This window comes from Mchenga conophoros, linkage group LG3 (genome assembly GCF_057382185.1).
Source record: "Mchenga conophoros isolate Kocher_MC1m ecotype Shallow Benthic linkage group LG3, M_conophoros_male_GT1.1, whole genome shotgun sequence".
Classification (NCBI taxonomy): domain Eukaryota; kingdom Metazoa; phylum Chordata; class Actinopteri; order Cichliformes; family Cichlidae; genus Mchenga; species Mchenga conophoros.
Window position 1 is genome coordinate 57,682,353 of NC_140528.1, and position 20,252 is coordinate 57,702,604.

The 20,252-nt window shown below is 39.7% G+C and overlaps 2 protein-coding genes across 2 annotated transcripts; one reads left to right on the top strand and one right to left on the bottom strand.

Annotated features, from left to right (window-relative positions):
- Nucleotides 1–1,699: 1,699 nt before the first annotated feature.
- Nucleotides 1,700–3,905, bottom strand: LOC146579725 (uncharacterized). The gene is made up of 2 exons (XM_085269528.1): nt 2,444–3,905; nt 1,700–2,218 (listed from the first exon to the last, which is right to left on the bottom strand). The coding sequence occupies exons 1-2, from the start codon at nt 3,839–3,841 to the stop codon at nt 1,700–1,702; spliced, it is 1,917 nt and encodes a 638-aa protein (XP_085125654.1). The 5' UTR covers nt 3,842–3,905.
- Nucleotides 3,906–8,989: 5,084 nt separating this feature from the next.
- Nucleotides 8,990–15,322, top strand: LOC146579726 (chymotrypsinogen A-like). The gene is made up of 6 exons (XM_085269529.1): nt 8,990–9,047; nt 11,827–11,847; nt 12,269–12,440; nt 12,963–13,249; nt 13,339–13,496; nt 14,221–15,322. Exons 1-6 carry the CDS (start codon nt 8,990–8,992, stop codon nt 14,821–14,823), a joined length of 1,299 nt encoding a protein of 432 aa, XP_085125655.1. The 3' UTR covers nt 14,824–15,322.
- Nucleotides 15,323–20,252: the final 4,930 nt, after the last annotated feature.

The following is a 20,252-nucleotide window of genomic DNA, read 5'->3' on the forward strand; positions in this document are numbered from 1 at the left end:
GTGAATAAAAAGGTTTACAGTTGATGAAAAAACTTTCCAAGTGTGGGCTGCAGTGTTTCTGTAACACTGTGACATCAGTACACCAACCTTCATTAATGTAGAAGCAGACTCCACCACCCTTTGTTTTCCCTGAGAGCTCTGTTTCGCGGTCCGCCCGGTGAAGTTGGAAGCCCGGCAGATTTAAGACAGCGTCTGGGACTCGCTCACTGAGCCAGGTTTCAGTGAAGCAGAGGGCAGCAGAGCGTGCAAAGTCCTTGTTAGTCCGGTTTAAGAGCAGTAATTCATCGACTTTGTTTGGAAGAGAGCGGAGATTCGCGAGGTGAATGGAGGGGAGTGCCATGCGGAATCCTCGCCGACGTAGTTTCACCAGCGCACCGGCGCGACTCCCCCGTCTACGTCTTCTCCAGGAGCCACAGAGAGCTGCTGCGCCTCCAACTAAAATCTCCAAAAAACTTTCCGGGTTTGTGAAAAATGGATAAGAACTATAGTGAGATGACTGCCTGATGTTAAGCAGTTGATCTCTGAAGAAAGTGATGTGGTCTGAGTGACCAAAAGCGCAGAAAATAAACAAAAACAAGAAAAGTGCGAGAGAGCGCAGTACCGAGGCTGCCATCCGCGGCGCCATCTTGGAAATGTTACAATAATCAAGCCTACTAAAGATGAATGCATGGACTAGTTTTTCCAGGTCCTATTGAGACATCAGATCTTTTATCCTTGAAATATTCTTGAGGTGATAGTAAGCTGATTTTGTTATTGTCTTAATGTGTTTTTCTAAGTTTAGGTCTGCATCCATCACTACACCCAAATTTCTCGCCTGGTTTGTGGTTTTTAGGTGTATAGATTGAAGTTCTCTGGTGACCTGTAATCGTTTTTCTTTGGCGCCAAAGACTATTACCTCAGTTTTGTTTTTGTTTAGCTGGAGAAAATTGTGGCACAACCAGTCATTGATTTCCTCAATGCATTTACCAAGAGCCTGTACAGGGCCTCGGTCTCCTGGTGACATTGTGATATATATTTGTGTGTCATCTGCAGTGTTGCCACAGTTACTTTGAAAAAGTAATATATTACGGACTACTGATTACTCCTTCCAAAAGTAACTTAGTTACTTTACTGATTACTTTATTTTTAAAGTAACTAAGTTAGATTACTAGTTACTTTATTAGTTACTTTCAGAAGCTGCCAATAACACTCCCCACTGCCTCAACATAAAAACATCAACCGATTTTGCCAATACTCACTTTATTGGAAGTGTATTTTAACAGTAATGTCAACAATATATCTCCTGACATTTGAAGTTGAACTTAAAACTTTTTTCCTGACAGAAATACTTGTTTGTATGAAAATAAAGACAGTCTTGTTACTTCACTTAACATAAATACTTTTTATAAAAAAACAAACAAACAAACAAACAAAGAGTCTTTCTTGACTTCCCTTAAGATACTTTTTATACCATCCACATGTAAGCACTATTGTCCGCTTTTGTAACTTTGGACTAATCTTATGAAAAAAAAAAAAAGAGACTGCAGGTCCAACTTAAATTGCCTTACTTCCTTGCAGGTAATTGTTTTAAGTTAATCAACTTGAAAACTTTAATAAGTTTATTAAGTGACTTTGATCAACTTAATTCAATTACTTGTAAATAGTTATTTAAATTGGATTCCCCATTCTCTGTTTTTTCAGTATATGTTGTCATCGCATGTTATGGGGGAAACAGTAGAGTGGAGCGACTAAACCAGTGGTTGTACCTCATTAACAGAAGCTTCTCAAACCTTTTGTCAGAAAGTCGATTTCTTTTAGGCGTGAGCACCAAACCTCCCAGACTAAAAAGTCGCTCCACAGGAGCACTTGATGGGGTTGGAGTGTTATACTTTAAAAAAATTGTCTTTATGCTTGAAAATTTATGCAGAATCTGAAGGTCGTAGCCTGACATCAGGTAGTCCATGACTTCTTTTTCTGCAGAATAGGTCTCCTCCTCTGGCTCTGCCTCAAAAGTGAAAAAGTCCATCTCACCTTGGCTGCTAGATGTAGTAGCACTGGGCACACTGGCAGGGTTTTTTGCCAGAGGAGCAGTGGTGCAACACTCTGCTGTCAGAAGCTGTTTTACTCGCTCCCTCCTTCCTGCATCTCTCAGCCATCGGAGTTTGAATTTTGGACAACTGGCAGCTGCAAGAAGGGCATCTTTGTCATCCAGCACACCGGCGAAACGAGTCTGAATAGCCTAAAAAACATAATTGATATTTTTATGCCTACAATTTATTATGTTATTGAATTATTTGCAAACCATGCCTAATATGAGATCAGTATTATGGATTTATTTTGTTTTAGGTTACTTGTAAACATTTTAATTGTTTTAATCTTATTTTTCAATGATAATTAATATTCTGTTCCATGTTTGTGAATTGTATGAAGCAAAAAATCTGACTAATTTCAAGATAGAGCGTACCTGTACAATGGCATCTGGAAGGCCTGCAGTCATCCTGGAGAGGTCATCTTTCACAGCCTGGGTCTTCTGCATCAGAACTTCAAGTGTTGGTAGTAAAGTTCCATATGGACAGTCGCCTTGTAAAATGTCCAGTGCTGCAGTCAGAGGTTTCATGGCCATGCAGTACTCATGCAGGAACTGGTATTCTTGATCTTTGAAGCACTTCAGTCCTAGCTTTGTGCACAGAGTATTCAGCTCACCCACGGGGATTTCTGCAATTCTCTTTACAGCATCAAAAAAGGAATTCCACCTTGTGGATGTTGGTATTAGGAGCTTTCTTTTGCTGATTTCTTCCACTGTTTCTGATGCAAGTGTAGATCTACTCGATTTGGTCCAAAGAGCTGTGCATTTTGCTGTGCTGCTCCTATACACAGCCCTGCTCTCTGCATTGGTTGTTAAATGTTTCTCCACATCACGTGTGCAAATTATGTTGATGGTGTGCGAAGCACACCTGCGGTGCGGGGGAAGAGACAGCTGACCATCACTTTCATTCTCAGCCGAGAGGATTTCTGACAGATCAGAAAAAGTGACATCATCGTCTTTGGGGCTGGACTCTTCCTCCTCCGTCTCATCATCGGACTCTGTGACAGGATGATAAACTTGAAACGCCTTAACAAAGTTGGATCCATTATCAGTAACTGTTGCAACTACTTTGTTGAGTAATCCATAAGAGGAGTGGATGTTTTCGATTTCTGTACCAATGACATCATACGTGTGTCTACCACGAATTCGCCTACATGCTAATGCAACCTTGTGACGCTCTAATGTGGTTCTACTGATCCAGTGGAGCGTTACTCCCATATAGCTTCTGTTGTTAGCAGTCCAAATATCCGCGGTAGTTGAAACAAAGTCAATCTCATTCAGTGTGGCCTTCAAATTTCTCTCCATTTCTGTAAACTCCTTCTCCAAGTAAGAAGTAAAAGTCGTTCGGTGAGGCAGCTCGGCATTAACAGAAGTAGGGATCTTTTTTATTATGGCACGAAACGAGGGCGAGTCAACAGTGTTTATAGGTAGCATTTCTTCTACAATATACTGCGCGACCAACTTCTTCAATTCTTCATCACTTACTGGTTTTGCACCAAAGTCCAACTTTTGTTGTTTGGGGGGTGTAGGACCTTCTGCGGAAGTCACGGCTCTCTGCTTCGGACCACTTGGTGGGACTCTCTCTGTGAGTTTGACTGTGCTGTGCTGCGACTCCAAATGTTTCTTTAAGTTTGACGTAGTGTTTTTGAAGGTAGATAACACTTTTTCGCCAACACAGAGTGTACAACGAACCTTAATATTTAAATCTTTAGTTGACAGAAACTCAAAATAGTGACCATATTTCCAGCTAAAGAACGAACATCTCTCTCCCTCCATTGTTGTTTACACTTTTTTACGTCGCTGGCTGCTTGTGAGCGGGAAACGTGACCTGTCGCTTATGTGACGTTTCACGAAACGTATGCGTTTGTCATCCACTGAGACAAAAAGAAGAAACCAAATCTTTTTGCTTAAAAAAATAGTAACGCACAGTGGTTTGGACAAGTAACTTTAATCTGACTACTGTTATGGAAATAGTAACGCGTTAGATTAGTCGTTACTGAAAAAGTGGTCATATTCGGAGTAACGCGTTACTAAGCAACGCGTTACCGGCATCACTGGTCATCTGCATAGCTGTGGTAGTTTATTTTGTTGTTCTTTATAATCTGTGCCAGTGGGAGCATGTAAATGTTAAACAGAAGGGGTCCCAAGATGGAACCTTGGGGAACTCCACATGTGATACTTGTCTGCTCAGATGTGAAGTTACCTATTGATACAAAGTATTTCCTGTTTTCTAAGTATGTTTTGAACCAGTTTAGTACAATTCCTGAAAGACCTGCCCAGTTCTCCAGTCGTTTGAGTAATATATTGTGGTCAACTGTATCAAATGCTGCACTGAGATCCAGTAAAACTAAGACTGACATTGTTCCACTGTCTGTATTCAGACATATGTCGTTAAACACTTTGGTTAGAGCAGTTTCAGTGCTGTGGTTCTGTCTAAAACCTGACTGAAAGGCATCGTAGCAATTATTCTGTTTTAAGAAGTAATTGAGCTGTTGAGAAACTGCTTTTTCAATTATCTTACTTAAAAATGGGAGATTTGAGAGATTTGTGTCCTCTATTGTGTGTGGCCTCTGTTACATGCTGAGTCAGCCCAAAGTTGCCCAGAGTGTTACTCAGGTCTTTAGTCCCTTTGTCCTGAGGGTTGTCCACATGGATGTTAAAATCCCCAACAATAATTACACAGTCGAAATCAACACAGATCACAGACAGCAGTTCACTGAGGTCATTGAAAAAGTCTGTGCAGTATTTGGGAGGCCTGTAAACATTAAGAAACACAACTTTGGATGGGGCCTTCAGCTGTAAAGCCACATATTCAAAAGACTGAAAACTTCCAGGAGATAGCTGCTTACATTGAAATGATTCATTAAATAAGACAGCAACCCCTCCTCCTCTCCTGCTCGCCCTGGCCTCACTGATAAAACTGTAGTTAGGAGGGGTCGTCTCGATGAGAACAGCTCCACTGTTACTTTGGTTCAACCAAGTTTCAGTTAAAAACATAAAATCAAGGCTGTGCTCAGTGATTAAATCATTAATTAAAAATGTTTTCCCAGCTAAAGATCTAACGTTTAATAAAGCCAACTTAAGTGTTTTAGAGGCATTACTTGTCCCCTCGTGTTTGGGAGCAGTCTGTGGCACACAAGGTATGTTTACTATATTTAAAGATCTTTTAGAATGCAGCTCTCTGTGTTTTGACCAGGCCACATGTCTCCTTCTGTCACCTAAAAGTACAGAAATTTTAAAACCTTCTAGTAAACAGGGTCCCAGCTTCTCCTGGGAAAAGTCACCACTGCCATAATCCTCGCAGCCCGGACCCTTCACACATCACACATCAGACTGCGGAGACAGGGCATGAAGATGGTAAGGAGGAACTAAGGGGGGCGAGGCTGGGCAATGTGACTTCGATTGCTCTGTTGAGGCAAGGTTGTTTCATTTCCACACAGTCCATTTACCTCCACGTTTACTTCTAAGCGATGAATTTTTGTCTCCAATACTGCAATCTTCTGCAGGAGGCTGTGGTAGTCATCTGTGGAGAGGGAAGGCATCTTGTTGCTAGTTAGCCTAGCGGTTTGCACCTTTCCAGGCTATAGAGATTGACAGACCACGTGACTTTCGCGCATTGCATGCCGTGAACTCGTGGCAAAACAATCCAAGTACCGCATCAAATGCAAGCATTTGCAGCACCGCAAAACGTTCATTCTTCGGTTCCAATAAATTCTTGCTTTTTCTTTGCCCCCCAAAAAGGTATGTACAAAATGAAGGAGAACAATGCTGGTCCGTACAAAGACAGACTTGATGAAAAGTCAAAGAAAAGATACGAGAAAAAAAATCAAACCAGTGAAAGGGTCAGACCCTTACGAGCACACAGAGGGACAAAATACGTCAGCGTGCTGCCCAACTTTCACCACGCTCATATTTATAATTATACGCTTCTTGGAGTGAGTGCATACACTCATGAAGTTTGGTAACTTCAGGTCACTGCAACAAGCCCAGGTACAGTTTACCGACGGATGGGTACAGGACCTTGAAATGCACCGTGTAGAAAGTAATGACCATTGTACATATCATAAGTTTACCAGTCTCACAAATCGTCTTCATAAATACACATTCGTTAACCGTTTATTAATAGGACCTTTGAGCTCAATGGTAATTAATTAGTAGTGGAAATAATTTCTGGTACGCATTACAGAAATGTAGCAGTGACAATAATATTGTATGCTGTAATCGTACTGGGCAATTAGTGATACAAAACAACTGTTTTATCCTGTGAATAAAAGTATATGTTTTTGTCAATGTACCATGGTAATAACAGAAGTGAAACGCAATATTGTGTCAGGACAATTCACTATTTATGCACAATAAATAAAGGAGCATAGCGCGACAATTTCTGTTCAGCGCCAGACTTGCTTGTAACCTATATCACCAATTATGTTAAGAAAAATGACGTATTAACTACAACAGCAGACTGACCTTTATGGAAATGCTTGGAGCAGACTAACCTGTGAGCTGGAGTGTTCTGGGACGTTATATTTTGTCTTTGAATGGCTGCAATCCAGGCCACCCGTTGCCTCTTTGTTACTTCGGAAACATGGCTCGAACAATTTTTCTTCAACGACGTAATCCGATAACAACCGATCTCTTTACCCGTCGGCTTCCTGTGGCTGTCATGCGACCGTCTATTGCAGTTAATAATACAACAGCTTCTTGCCATTTTTTGTGTTTCTTTTTATCGCTGTATAACTGATTTCAATTGAAACCCTGCGTGCGCTAGTACCTCTTGCCACGAGTTCCCAGAATTCTTTGCGGTTTTACCCCTGAGTGACGTCACATTTTCAATCTCTATTGAGGCTGTTCGGTGCCCAGACGCTGTAATCAGGCTTCAGCTGTGTCTAGGCCACAGACACACGGAGCACTGTGGATAAGGTAACTATAAAAATGTTGCTGTTTCTGTTAAGAACACTTTAGTCCTAATCAGTGTTGGTCAAGTTACTTGAAAAAAGTAATCAGTAACTAATTACTGATTACTCCCCCAAAAAAGTAATCCCGTTACTTTACTGATTACTTATTTTCAAAAGTAATTAATTACTTAGTTACTTAGTTACTTTTTAAAAACACGATTTACAACCTGAATAGGTGATAAAGCGATAGATCTTTCAGCCCAATTCTACTTTTTCTACATAATCCATCATACAAAATGTAATCAAATGGAAAAGTCTTTTTTTTACTTGTTTTATTAGTTTTAATCTTTTAACTTTATGCATCAAGCAAAAATTTAATTATATGCAACATTCTCTGACTTGAATAAATTAGTTTAACATTTAAACCTATTTTCTACACATTCCAGCACATAAAATAAAATATTTTTTGTGTTTACACTCACTCTTTCAAATAGATGCAAGTAAAACACAGCAGAAAATAAATAAAGTCAAAGACTCAGCGGTCCTGTTGCTCTATTTTCACCTGTAAAGCAGGACTGGGGGTAGGCGGAGGTTTACCCTGGTGCAGGTGTGCCGCGGTCAGTTGAAGAATCCGCGAGTTTCTCTGTGAATTTCCCATTACGTTGTTGCGCACTCGGTGCTTGCTTGGAAGTTTAGGGGTTTTTTTCGCTGTAAAAAGAAGTTTTCTTCCCACGCACGATGGACGCTAATGTTTTTGTCACTTTTTATGGAATCAAACTTAAAGTAAGGTCAGTACTTCCACGCTTTAAACGCTGCACGCTCATACTCTCTCCCACAATCGATATGTGATCCATTGTTGATCTGCACACAGCTGTTGTCACTAACGGCGCACTCGCTTACGTCACTGTCGTGAGACATTCTCGCAAAAAATCACGGCTTTAGTAATGCAGTAACGCAGCGTCCCTACGGGAAAGTAACGGTAATCTAATTACCATTTTTACAATAGTAATCCCTTACTTTACTCGTTACTTGAAAAAAGTAATCAGATTACAGTAATTTGTTACAAGTAACGCGTTACTGCCCATCTCTGGTCCTAATGATCCATAAGTGTCCAGAAGCTATCGCAGGTAAGCTCATACGGAAAAAAGGGAAAAATCAGCATAAAAATCAATAAAAAATCAATAAAAGAAGCAAAGCATTTAAAGAGCAAAGAGATGAAGCGTCCACACTCACAAAAGGGGGAGGAGTTATTCGTGTAGATTTTGTAGACTTTGTTACAAGCAGAAAGCACCCTCAGAAAGGTCGCGGAAAATGCTCAACTGCCATTACTTTAGCCTGTACCAGAGCGACACACCCTTGCCCAACCACTCGACCCAGGTAAGTCACAGTTGCCCTGTCAAACGATAAACGGTGCCCTAACTCTCTGCATATGAGAAACCCAAGAATCACTGTAGACCACCAAGTTTTTATATTCCTCAAGCCGAATGGTTTCCAAAGTGAAAGTAATGACACAAATGTTACTAGACCTGTTTGGTGTTTTTCTTTTTTGCTTCTTGGCAATGTTTCCCCCAAAACAAAATTGTTTCAGGGAAGTACAACAGAAAGTAAAGAATATTGTTTTAAAATGCAAACCCTTGCAAACACAGAGAAGTTGAGATGCGTGAATTTAAAGTGATTAACAGAAAGTGGCTGTGATAAGAATCAGGTGAGGTTGATTGCAGCACAATATTGTATGTATTACTCATATCTTTAGCAGTGATTCTGATTGATTGTTGCAATCATGTGAAAACCTAGGGTGTGCTTTTATTCCCTGGAATTACAAAAAAGCACCCAAACATTTGCAGAGGATAAGGATAATTTAAAAAAAAATAGTTTATTCACCCCTTGCTCAAGCAAAACTTCATCACCAGCTCTCTGACTTTTTCTTGGAAAGCTAATGCGACAGTGAAAGGGTGGAGCACTGGGTGGAGCTGAGAATAATCTTCAGGTACTTAAATGTAATTATACTACAACAGAGGTGCAGTTAACAATGGCTCTCCATCAGTTTTTGTGCTGTATTGCTGTGATGACTATTCTCTCATGGAGAGGTGAGAAACAAAGTTTTATTTTTTAGTTTTCCAAGGTTGAAGAAGTATTTGATGAAGTGGAGGTATAATAAAATACTGGTAAAACTACTGGAAATTAATGGATTAATGGCTGGTATCGTGTATTGTTATATATATTATAATGTTGTTATATATTTTTGATATTTTATACATTCCTGATAGTAATGATACAGTTTTTGGACTGGACACTGTGAAAGGGTAGACTTAGCAATGATTTCATAAATGCATCATTTTATAATGTATTTTAGGTAAATTATTTGGTTCCTTCAAATCTCTAGAAATCCAAGTTTCTTCATTTTTACTCAGTTCAGTAAATCTCTTATTTGCTTTTTTTTTAAGTGGATAATTCTCAGAGTACAGACATTTCACATTAGGTAATTTTTCATTTACCCTTTTCCCTTTTAAACTATATTTACTATTTAATTAATAATTGTTTAATTAACCGTTAGCCGTCAGAACTGTCAGAAAATAAATACGACTGAATTAATATTTAATATATATATTTAATATTAAATTGTAGGAGTTTTAACAAAAATCAACTAAACTGATCAACTAATCAACGCCACCTGAAACAATCCTTAAGACCGGGTTGAAATGTAAATGTTAATTCTCATCACGTGGAGTCTTTCCACCTAAAACTAAATAAATAAATACTGCAGGTACATGTATCAGTTGTTGGATTTGGAGTGTCCCTCTCACAGCACAAAATTTTTGAACCAGAGTGTTAAAACAAATTGCAAAGGTACTGCTATGACTCTTAAATTATTTGGAAAGTGTAAATGCAGAGAATTATCATTAGTTTTAAGCACAGTGCCAGAACTTCCTGGTTAACCCCTACAGCAGCTTTTTACTGCTTGCTTTGCCTGTTTATCTACAGTAGATACAAGGGTATTACCAAAGCTTTCCCTCTCCTCCACTACAGTCGCATTTCAGTGAGGCCTAAAGATTTATATAGCAGAGGCTAATGTATTTCTTGTATATTTCAATATAGCAATATGCTGAAGCACGCACATTGTTGTTGCTGTCATGGTGCTCTCTGTCTGATTTGCATTTTTGTATCACATCTAAAATAATCTCTTCTCTGACATGACCAACCAACAATCAATTTGCTTTTAAATTCTATTTTTATTTTTGAATTAGAAAAACCTTGCAGTGCAAATCAGTCAGTGCAGAGCCAGCAATAGGTGATGAATCCACCAAGTATCTGTCATGGTCCTGCCAGGAATGAGCATTGTTGGTCAAGTTACTTGAAAAACAAAATCAGTAACTAATAACTGATAATAACTAATTACTGATTTTAATCTTTATGCACATTGCATCAAGCAAAAATTAGATTACATGCAACGGTCTTGGACTTGAAGAAATTTGTCTATCATTTAAACCTACTTCCTGCGTATTCCAGCATATGAAATAAAATCTTTTTTTTTTGTTTACACTCGCTTTTTCAAACAGATGCAAGTAAAACACAGCAGAAAATAAATAAAATCAAAGGCTCGGCAGCACTATGTCCTGTTGCTCTAAATCTATTTTCACGTGTTTAGCAGGAGTGGAGGTTTGCCCTGGTGCAGGTGTGCCGCAGCGGTCATGTCAGTGGGGAGATCTGGGGGTTTCTCTGTGAATTTCACATTCCTGTGGCAGTGTGCTAGGTACTTGCTCAGAGTTGAAGTTTAGGGGGGTTTGTCGCTGTTACGGCTGTCTCAGTGGATTTTTAATAAACTCAGCCGTCTGCTCGTTGCTATCTAAAGTAAAACAGGACACTGCCGTAGATTCTCATCTCTGTTTAATCAGTTTTCTGTTTGACGTTTATTCATTTATGTGAAAACCCCAGGAACCCACCTGAGGGATTAATAACGCTTGATTTAATCTAATCTAATCAAATAACTATAATCTCAGCCCAACCAATTTACTCAGGAACAAATAGAACACTGAAGAAAGCCAAACAGTAACATTTTTAAGTTATCTAAGTGACTTATATATCATGTTTAACCTGAGTAGCGGGGGTCTGAAAATGATGAGCCGGAGTCTACTGCTCTCCCCGGCTCTTGTGACCCTTGAACCCCCGACTAGTTATCGATTTGGTGGGTAACAGACATCTCCGAAAACATCAGAGGACTTTTGCAAATATGCAATGTTTTGATAAACCGAGCAGATATTTGAAGTTTACACAGCTACATTCTTGCCTGAAAATATGTTAAAAGTTTATTTTGTGACACAGAAAGAATAATAAGAGTAATATTAAAACTAAGTAGCTTCCGCTATTGTTGGAAACTGGAATTGGCTGGGATATAGTGGGCCACGAAGGATACACCCGACCCATCCTTCAAATCTGGGGAAAAGGAGGACGCATTTGTCGGCCGCATTCAGAGTAGTCTACGAATTGGGACACCCTTCGTCAAATTGCTGTGATGTAATCAGTCTACAAATGCAGCCTCAGGAGGATGCGGCCTAGGTTTTGGGACACAGCCATATTATCCATTGCACACGTCTGTTGCCACGAACATCTCACTCGCTTACGTCATTGTCATGAGACACTCTCGTAAACAAAATCACGGTTAGTAACGCAGTAATGCAGCGTGCTTATGGAAATGAGGCGGCCATCTGGCTGTATCTGTAACTTTTTTTCAGTTGCAAGAAATTAGTGAAACTAGTTTGACGTATTTCCCTTTTCACAGACGAAAATAATCACCAATCACCAGTTAAACAAAACAATCTGTTTTGTTTAATATATTTAAATATATATATTTATCTTCTTGTTTTTTAGGTTGTCATTCACAGCAGCCTGGTAAGTAGATGAAACAATTTTACAAGATTTTCAAGAAACTGGAGAAAATGCAAACTTTTATCACTACTTGTTTCAGGGATGAGGAAAATATGTTGACTCACATTTATTTTTAAAAATATCTCTCTAAAGCAATGAGTGAGTTCTGTACAGTAAACTTTTCATTTAAAGCAGTGGAGTGGCAAAACCCATAACCCATCTATATATACCACAGTTTAATTTCACATTAACAACTGTAAGATGTAGGGAGTAAGGACCTTTCAAAGCTCAAATGTAGTCAGCATATAGCTAGATAAGTTAGTATCTTTAGATCAGACCTATTCTGTCAGAGATGATTAACATTATCTGTCACCTCTGAGTGGTTTTAATGTTGTGGCTAATCAGTGCAGTCACTGTTTAAATGTCATCTCTCTTCTTCTGTCAGCCTGTGGCAGAGCTGTTAAAAACAGCAGAATCATAGAAGGTCAAGATGCAACACCAGGAAGTTGGCCTTGGCATGCCATTGTAGTAACTTATGGACCTTATGGATATGATCAGTGTGGAGGTTCACTAATCACCAACCAGTGGGTCCTGACATCTGCTCAGTGCTTACCATCGTGAGTCACTGTTGAACCTTTTGAAAGTTTACATTTTTGTTGTTGTACAATTTTGATGATAGGTATTAGTAACTGTGAAGTGTAGTGCAAAACGCTTACTGTTTACAATTAGCTTGGCATTTCTTTACAGCCAGATTTTCTTTTCCTTTTTAACTTCTTTCCTGAAAACAGTCTAAAGGTTTTTAAAGTGTTTTGCTACATAATACTAAGGCTGTGTACGCTGAGGGTGTAGCTATAGCAAGTAAGAGACCCTGGTGAGAGCTATTATAGCATGAGCATGTAGAGTGTGCTGTGATCAGATCAGTCAAACAATATGCAGAAGCAGTTTGTCTCTGTGAGATCAGATCTGAGGCAGGTGTAACAGCAAGATCCCAGTCTAACATGGTGAATGAAAACTGACATTTCTGATTATTTATATATTAAACATCTTTAGAAAACTGTTGTTGTGATTTAAAGAAAATTGCATTTAACTGAAGAGTCCATTTATCATGTATAACAATTTTTTTTCCTGTCTGTGTCAAGTTCAAGTTACAACACTGTGGTTCATCTGGGACGCTTCAACCAGTCAGGTTCAAATCCAAATGAGCAGACTCAGAAAGTGGAAAACATAGTCTGCTATTCTCAACGTCCCAATTACGACTACTACTACTACTACTACTACTGGCCATACAATAATGACATTTGTCTTCTGAAGCTGTCGGCTCCTGTGATTTTCACAGACTACATTCAGCCGATATGCTTATCATCAACAAACAGCACTTTCTACAATGGGACCAGCAGCTGGGTCACCGGTTTTGGTTATGATAATTGTGAGTTACAAAATACTTATTTATCTATTAATGTAACAATACTGACAATGGATTTGTTAAAAAGCTTGTACCTTTTTCTCTCTGATTAGATTATCAACTTCCCAACATCCTGCAAGAAGTTAATGTACCCATATTGGGAAACAATGAGTGCAGATGTTACTTGGGAGACTACAACTACTGGATTCCCACGATTACAGAGAACGTTACCTGCACTGGGCCCAAACTTGGATGGAAGGGTCCATGTAAAGTAATGGATTACTTCTAGTTACACTTTGGGGGAAGATGGGGGTTTGGTTCTGTGTCAGGAATCAACATTGTATAAACTAATAATGTCTAGTTCCATTATTTATAATAAGAAATATATATTTTTTAATATCGCAGATCAAAATTGCCAATGTAGTTAAGTGAAAGTTAACTTCAGTGCCAATTTAACTCCTGGCGTGAACTTTTTTTCAGTTTTCCACTTGAGCCACTGTCAGTTGGGAGTTCGCCTTGTAATCAGAAGGTTGCCGGTTCGGGCCCCGGCTCGGACAGTCTCGGTCGTTGTGTCCTTGGGCAAGGCACTTCACCTACCGCCTACTGGTGTTGGCCAGAAGGGCCGATGGCGCGATATGGCAGCCTCACTTCTGTCAGTCTGCCCCAGGGCAGCTGTGGCTACAACTGTAGCTTGCCTCCACCAGTGTGTGAATGTGTGTGTGAATGGGTGGATGACTGGGTGTGTAAAGCGCTTTAGGGTCCCTAGGGGGGACTAGTAAAAGTGCTATACAAATACAGGCCATTTACCATCAAATGGTGTGCTAAACTGAATGTGTGCCATGTTATTGGCTAATGCTAACAAACATGCTTTTGAACGGTCCATCCATACACCACATAACTGGGTCACAGACTAATGCTTCAGCAGGATAGATATTACTGAGACAGATCCTCTTCTGAAAGTTATTGACCTGTCTTCACAATTTTTCTTTTCACAGGGAGATGAAGGGGAACCACTCATGATGAAGGCAGGATCAGTTTGGATCCAGATTGGAATTACTAGTTATAGTACTTGTGGGGGACCTTCAATTTACACCCGTGTGTCCCAATACCAGAAATGGATCAGTGACACCGTCACCGGGACACCACCGGGTTTTGTTACCTTCTCCTCCCCAGGAGCTGACAGCGACTCAAACTTCACCTGCCCAACATCACCACCTACAACCATCCCTGCACCTTTTAACACCACTGTCTCTACCCCTTTAAACACCACTGTCTCTACCCCTTTAAACACCACTGTCTCTACCCCTTTAAACACCGCTGTCTCTACCCGTTTTAACACCACTGTCTCTACCCCTTTAAACACCACTGTCTCTACCCCTTTAAACACCACTGTCTCTACCCCTTTAAACACCACTGTCTCTACCCCTTTAAACACCACTGTCTCTACCCCTTTAAACACCGCTGTCTCTACCCGTTTTAACACCACTGTCATTCCAACTACACGTAACAATGTTGAAAATCTGACCCATTTCACTCACTTTACCTCTCTGTGTGTTCTTGTCGTGTTGCCCCATCTGTTTGGTGGAAGTGGAATGTAATTCAGCACATTTACTCATATCGTGTACATAAATACAAGCTTGAAATACTATTACTTTACCCGAGTACTCAGGTTTCATAAAATTTTACAACTCTGACTAACTTTAAAAGTGCATTTTTTCTAAAAGACATGAACAGTTAAAAAACAAAAGTATGATGCTTTCTTCTACATTAAATGATTAATAGATAGAAACTAAATGAAACAGAGAAAAGTTGTTTTTGTCTTTCCAGTTTCCTAAATATAGTGATTTACTATCATTTCTATCAACCAATTTGTTTACTTAATTTCTAATCATTTTTAAATTTTGACTACATGTTGGACAAACTGAGGACTAAGAAAGTGGTTGCTAAGTTTTTTGTTAACAAATCAAATGCTTTTAAATAATTCTGGAAAGTGAACTGATTTTTTTTTTAAAGTTGTCAGACACATACAATCTGATGAAAATTTTCTCAAATCTTGTTGTGTTGAGGGATTTGTGGTATCCAAATATTTTTCGTTATTAAAACGTATCATTTTAAAGAAGCTTTGATTGTCATGTATTATTTTGTTTAAAATTTATACACTTGAAGACAACAGGAACAAACTCTCACAAACCATAAACTTATAAAGTTGCAGACAAATCAGTGCACACATTGTATGTTTGTGTATCATATCATAAGCATTTGTAATGACCCTTATTCGCAATCTGTAGTCATACATCAGTCTGCTTCCCTGGTGTTTGTGGCTAATCTAAGTTTTACATCACTTCCACTTTCCCACCCTGTCAAGCTGATTGTGACATCACTGGTCTAGTCCAATCATGTTTCTGCTGGCCTTCACAGGTCAATCAGCCTTCACTCTATGTACACACTGCGCATCTATCATTCTTCCTTGCAGACAACTTTGTACAACCCACCTCCTCCCCATCACCGCCTCTCCTTCATTACTCAGGTTTCATTCAAGCCTCCATCTCCACCACCAGCATCTAGACTCCAGGGGGCCCTACCCTAATCCCTATCACCACTGGGATTCTGTTCTGCTTTGAATGGCCCTCAGAGTCTAAGCACCAAATACCTCAAATTGAATTCTGAACATGAATGAATCATCATCCTTACTGAAATTTTTCTCCATACTCTGCTCTCCTGCTTAGGCCTGAAATCTGTTTTGCTGCTGTGCTCTGGATTTCACTTAGTCATGGTCCTCAAATCTTTCTGTGCGTTTCCACCATTTCTCACTCTCACCTCTTTGATTTACTTCTCTCCCTCATAGGCTACATCTACACTAATCTGGACAAATTTGAAAACTATATATATAGTGTGGACGTTTAAAAACACTCCACGTCCACACTATTGTTTTCAATCGTTTTCAAAGAGTTGTTCATCCACACTGAAAGGACCTAAAACGCTTAGGTTCCAGTACTGCGCATGCATGTAAAAGACATTCGACCTGCGTCATTTCTGTCTGCTGTTTATTTACTTTCCAGCTCTTTGAAACGTCTGTAGATGATGTTCATCGACTTGTCGATATTTTTTCTCCCGCACCTCAGAGAAAAAGAGAGAAAAGATTCAAATTTTATATTTCTCAGTATCTGTATACAGTGGTCCCTCGTTTATTGCAGGTGTTATGTTCTAAAAATAACCCGCGATAGGTGAAATCCGCGAAGCAGCGAACTTTATTTTTTACAATTATAATAGATATTTTAAGGCTGTAAAACCCCCCATTACACATTTTAGACACTTTTCTCAGACAGGCATGAACATTTTCACACTCTTGTTTAAACACTCTCAAAGCTCAAACCTAGAAAAATAAGTCCAGTATTATAGAATTAAACCAAAGATCAAACCCTGTTTTCAGGTCCGGAACATGGGAATAGAGCAGCTGCGAGAGAATTCAACCTCACTGAATCATTAATAAATCAATGAATCAGAAGTCCAATGTTTTGTGTGATGATTATCTTCCTCTGCCTCTTTGGGTGCTACTGCAGGTGCCTTTGACGGTGCAAAACCTTTTGTTGACATTGTTTTTGTTGGGGAGAAAAGTACAGCACTTCAGAGTCACACTGCTAGCGATCAATGTAGCGATTCTGTACTGTACAGGAGAGACGGCACAGAGGAGATCGGCAAGCCGATCAGGACGCAGGACACAATGTGCTCTAAAAAATAAAAGTCATGCATAATTGCACTCAAAAAAATCCGCGAAACAGCGAGGCCGCGAAAGGTGAACCGCGTTATAGCATGTGACCACTGTCATTTTGAAGGTAAGTCACAACATACCCTTTGTAAATACTAATATATTGTCATGGTTCTGGGCCATGTTGGCCCAGCATTCTTAGTTTTTGTGTGTTTTGTATTTTGTTCTTTATTTAGGCCTTGGTTCCTAGGTTGTTCTGTTAAGATCTTCCTTATTTGATTACCCCCTGTGTCCCCCTCTGTGTATCTGTGAGCCCTCGTCTCTCCTTGTTTTTTATTCCATGTTTTCCCCAGCCTGTTATATCTGTGCTCTCCCCGTGCTCTCTCTCCTCTTGTCTGAACCTCTGTGTACTTCCTGTTTTACTTTGACAGTCTCTAGTCAGTATGCGTCATGTTGTGTTTACTCCTGCCCTGTCTCGTTATGATTATCTGTGTCAGCTGTGATCCCCGTGTGCTCCCACTTCCCTCGTTAACCCTCTGTGTATTTATGTCCGCATCTCCCTCAGTTCTGTGTCGCATTCTCCCTCATGACTGTGTGCCCCTCCCTGTGTCTCTTTGCGAGTCAGTTCCTTTAGCATCTCTCAGTTTAGTTTCTTATTATTTTGTATCGCCCTTCTGTCAGCAATAAAGCTGTATTTTGAGTTCAGTCCTGTTTCCCGTGAGTTTGCGTTTGGGTCCAATTCCTGCCTGCACACAGCCTAAACATGACATATATAGAGACCCTTACCAGCAATCATTCATTTATTTTTTTGTGGCTTTTTTTTCACGGTTTGTTGACATGCTGTGTAGGTGTATACTTTAGCTGATATTGACCTTTGACTATTGTTCACCTGGGCCCTATTTCAGGAAGCCGGTTTAGAGCAAAAACTGAGTAAGTATACCCTGAGTTAACGAAAACTCTGGGTTTTCGGTTTCACAAAGCGAGTTTAGATTAATTCTGAGTGAGTTACTATGACGACACACTCCGTGAAGCTAACCTGCCCCTAGCAGGTTTACTTCAACTAACCCTGACTGTCTCCGCCTCTGTGTCGGAAACCTGACTGTAGGAAGTGTCAGACATGGCGTGTCCCTTCCTTGAAGAGCCAGTAGATGTTGAAGCCCAAATTCTCTGCAGAGCTCTCCGCCGGGAGAGAGTGATCAAAGCGCGTTTGGACATTTTATCATTTCCTGATGATTTCCTGTGTGAACGTTACCGTTTTTCAGCACAATCTATAATTTATTTGAATAACATCCTCAGGCTTAATATTGCTCATGTGACACATCGTGGACATCCCCTCAGTTCTGTACATATTATTTGTATTGCACTTCGGTTTTTTGCAAACGGGAGCTTTCTGTATAATATTGGTGACGCTGAGCACGTTTCCAAGGCTACCGTCTGTCGGTCAGTCAGGAATGTTACAGTTGCACTGAAACGTCTCCTGTACTCGTTTGTGGTGTTCCCCGGTCATAGACCCACAAGATTTATCAAAGAGGGATGCCACAAAATTGCAGGTATCAGGATGAACAAAACTTAATTCATGATGTGGTGATACTTGGACTACTACTTAAATTTTACATTTATTTTCAGGGTTCCCAGGCGTGATTGGCTGTATAGATGGCACTCATATTCCAATCATTGCTCCTTCAGTAAATGAAGGAGACTATGTGAACAGGAAGTCTTTCCACAGCATTAATGTACAGGTACATAGTTCCCTGTAGCATTTCAAACTAACAAATTATTTCATTATAGTAATGGATGCTAATTTGTGTTCTCTGCACTGTGAAGATCATATGTGATGCTGCCAACATTATCACAAATGTGGAAGCCAAGTGGCCAGGCTCTGTGAGTGGTGGTGGTGGAGGACCCCCACCTGTTTTTCGGGCCTCCGCTTTTTTTCTAGTGGCCATAACGGGTCACATTTGAGCATACAGAGTAAGCAAATATGTACTTGTAATGCTCAGATAATTTCAATAAGTGCTTACAGAGGGGAAATTAATGTAGCCTCTAACTGCAATTGATTTACATGGGACAAACAGACCAAGCACTATGGCTCATAATACAATTACACCTTACCTGTTTGGACTATATTTTTATATTTCATTTTTACTTGCTGCCAGGAACATTTGGGGCCTGTTGGGTTGCACTTGTGCTCACATCACATCACAAAATAAAATGTATAAAAAATAAAATAAAATATAATAAAATAACGTGTTAAATGGGTGGAAATCCCTAGATCAATGTTTAAATTAACACTCAAGCATTGACTCTGTCGGCTATGTTTTGCCATGCATGCTCCCTTTCTTTTTCAGCTGAGGCTGTGTTACTTTTTTTCTGCAAAATTTGCATGTTATCGGCATATAGGGCTTTGGAGTTGACGTCACGCCGCAATGCATTATGGGAGCGCTGCGCCATTTTCGGGGTCTACGAATCAAACCAAACACACTGTGTTGGAACGACGACTACAAGAAAGATGCTTAAAAGCAGCTCAAAAGAGAATGAACTGTATAGAGACCGATTTCATTCAGAGGCGAAGCAGCGGTACTTGCAGAAAATAGCGTGCATTGGAAATGTGGACCCGTATGAAGTAGAAACGTAGAATACGGCCGTGGAGTAGAAACCCTGAAGACCAACCGCTATTGATGTAGCCTGACATATTTTTGTACCTTGTCTGTGGAGTCAGCGCGTACAAGTCGTCATTCAAGCAAAGGTAAGTCAGCTCAAGTACTGCGAGTGAAATGCGTTTGATTTCCCTGCAAACATTCACATTAGTGCAGCATAAATTCATTCATGAGGGGAAATTACAGTGAGAACATGTGGAGGCTGTTAGGTGGATAACATAGTGAGTTCAGTGCATTGATGTGACATTGTCCTGAAGGATTGTTATTCTTTATGGTTAAAGAAATTGCACTAATTTTATTCATATTTATTATAAATAATCCTAATTATACATCTTGCTTCCATGTTTGTATCCTGTGTCACTAAAAATACATTTTATTTTAGTTTTATACATTGATTAATGACCTGCAGAATCTCCTTATCATATTAAGTGATTCATAATTGTCACTTCATGCTTTCTCCATCTCTAAAGTGATGACATCCTTGCATTACATGCTTTAGGTTCATTTTCTGCAGGCAGATTTACACTATAACATGCAGCGTTCTATAGATGGACACATAAAGAAATGAAAAATTACATGTATGTGCTAACTTTCTAAACACTTTGTTACATTTATGATAAAGTAGATAAAACACATTTGTCGGCCTTGGCTCATAGTTCTTGTC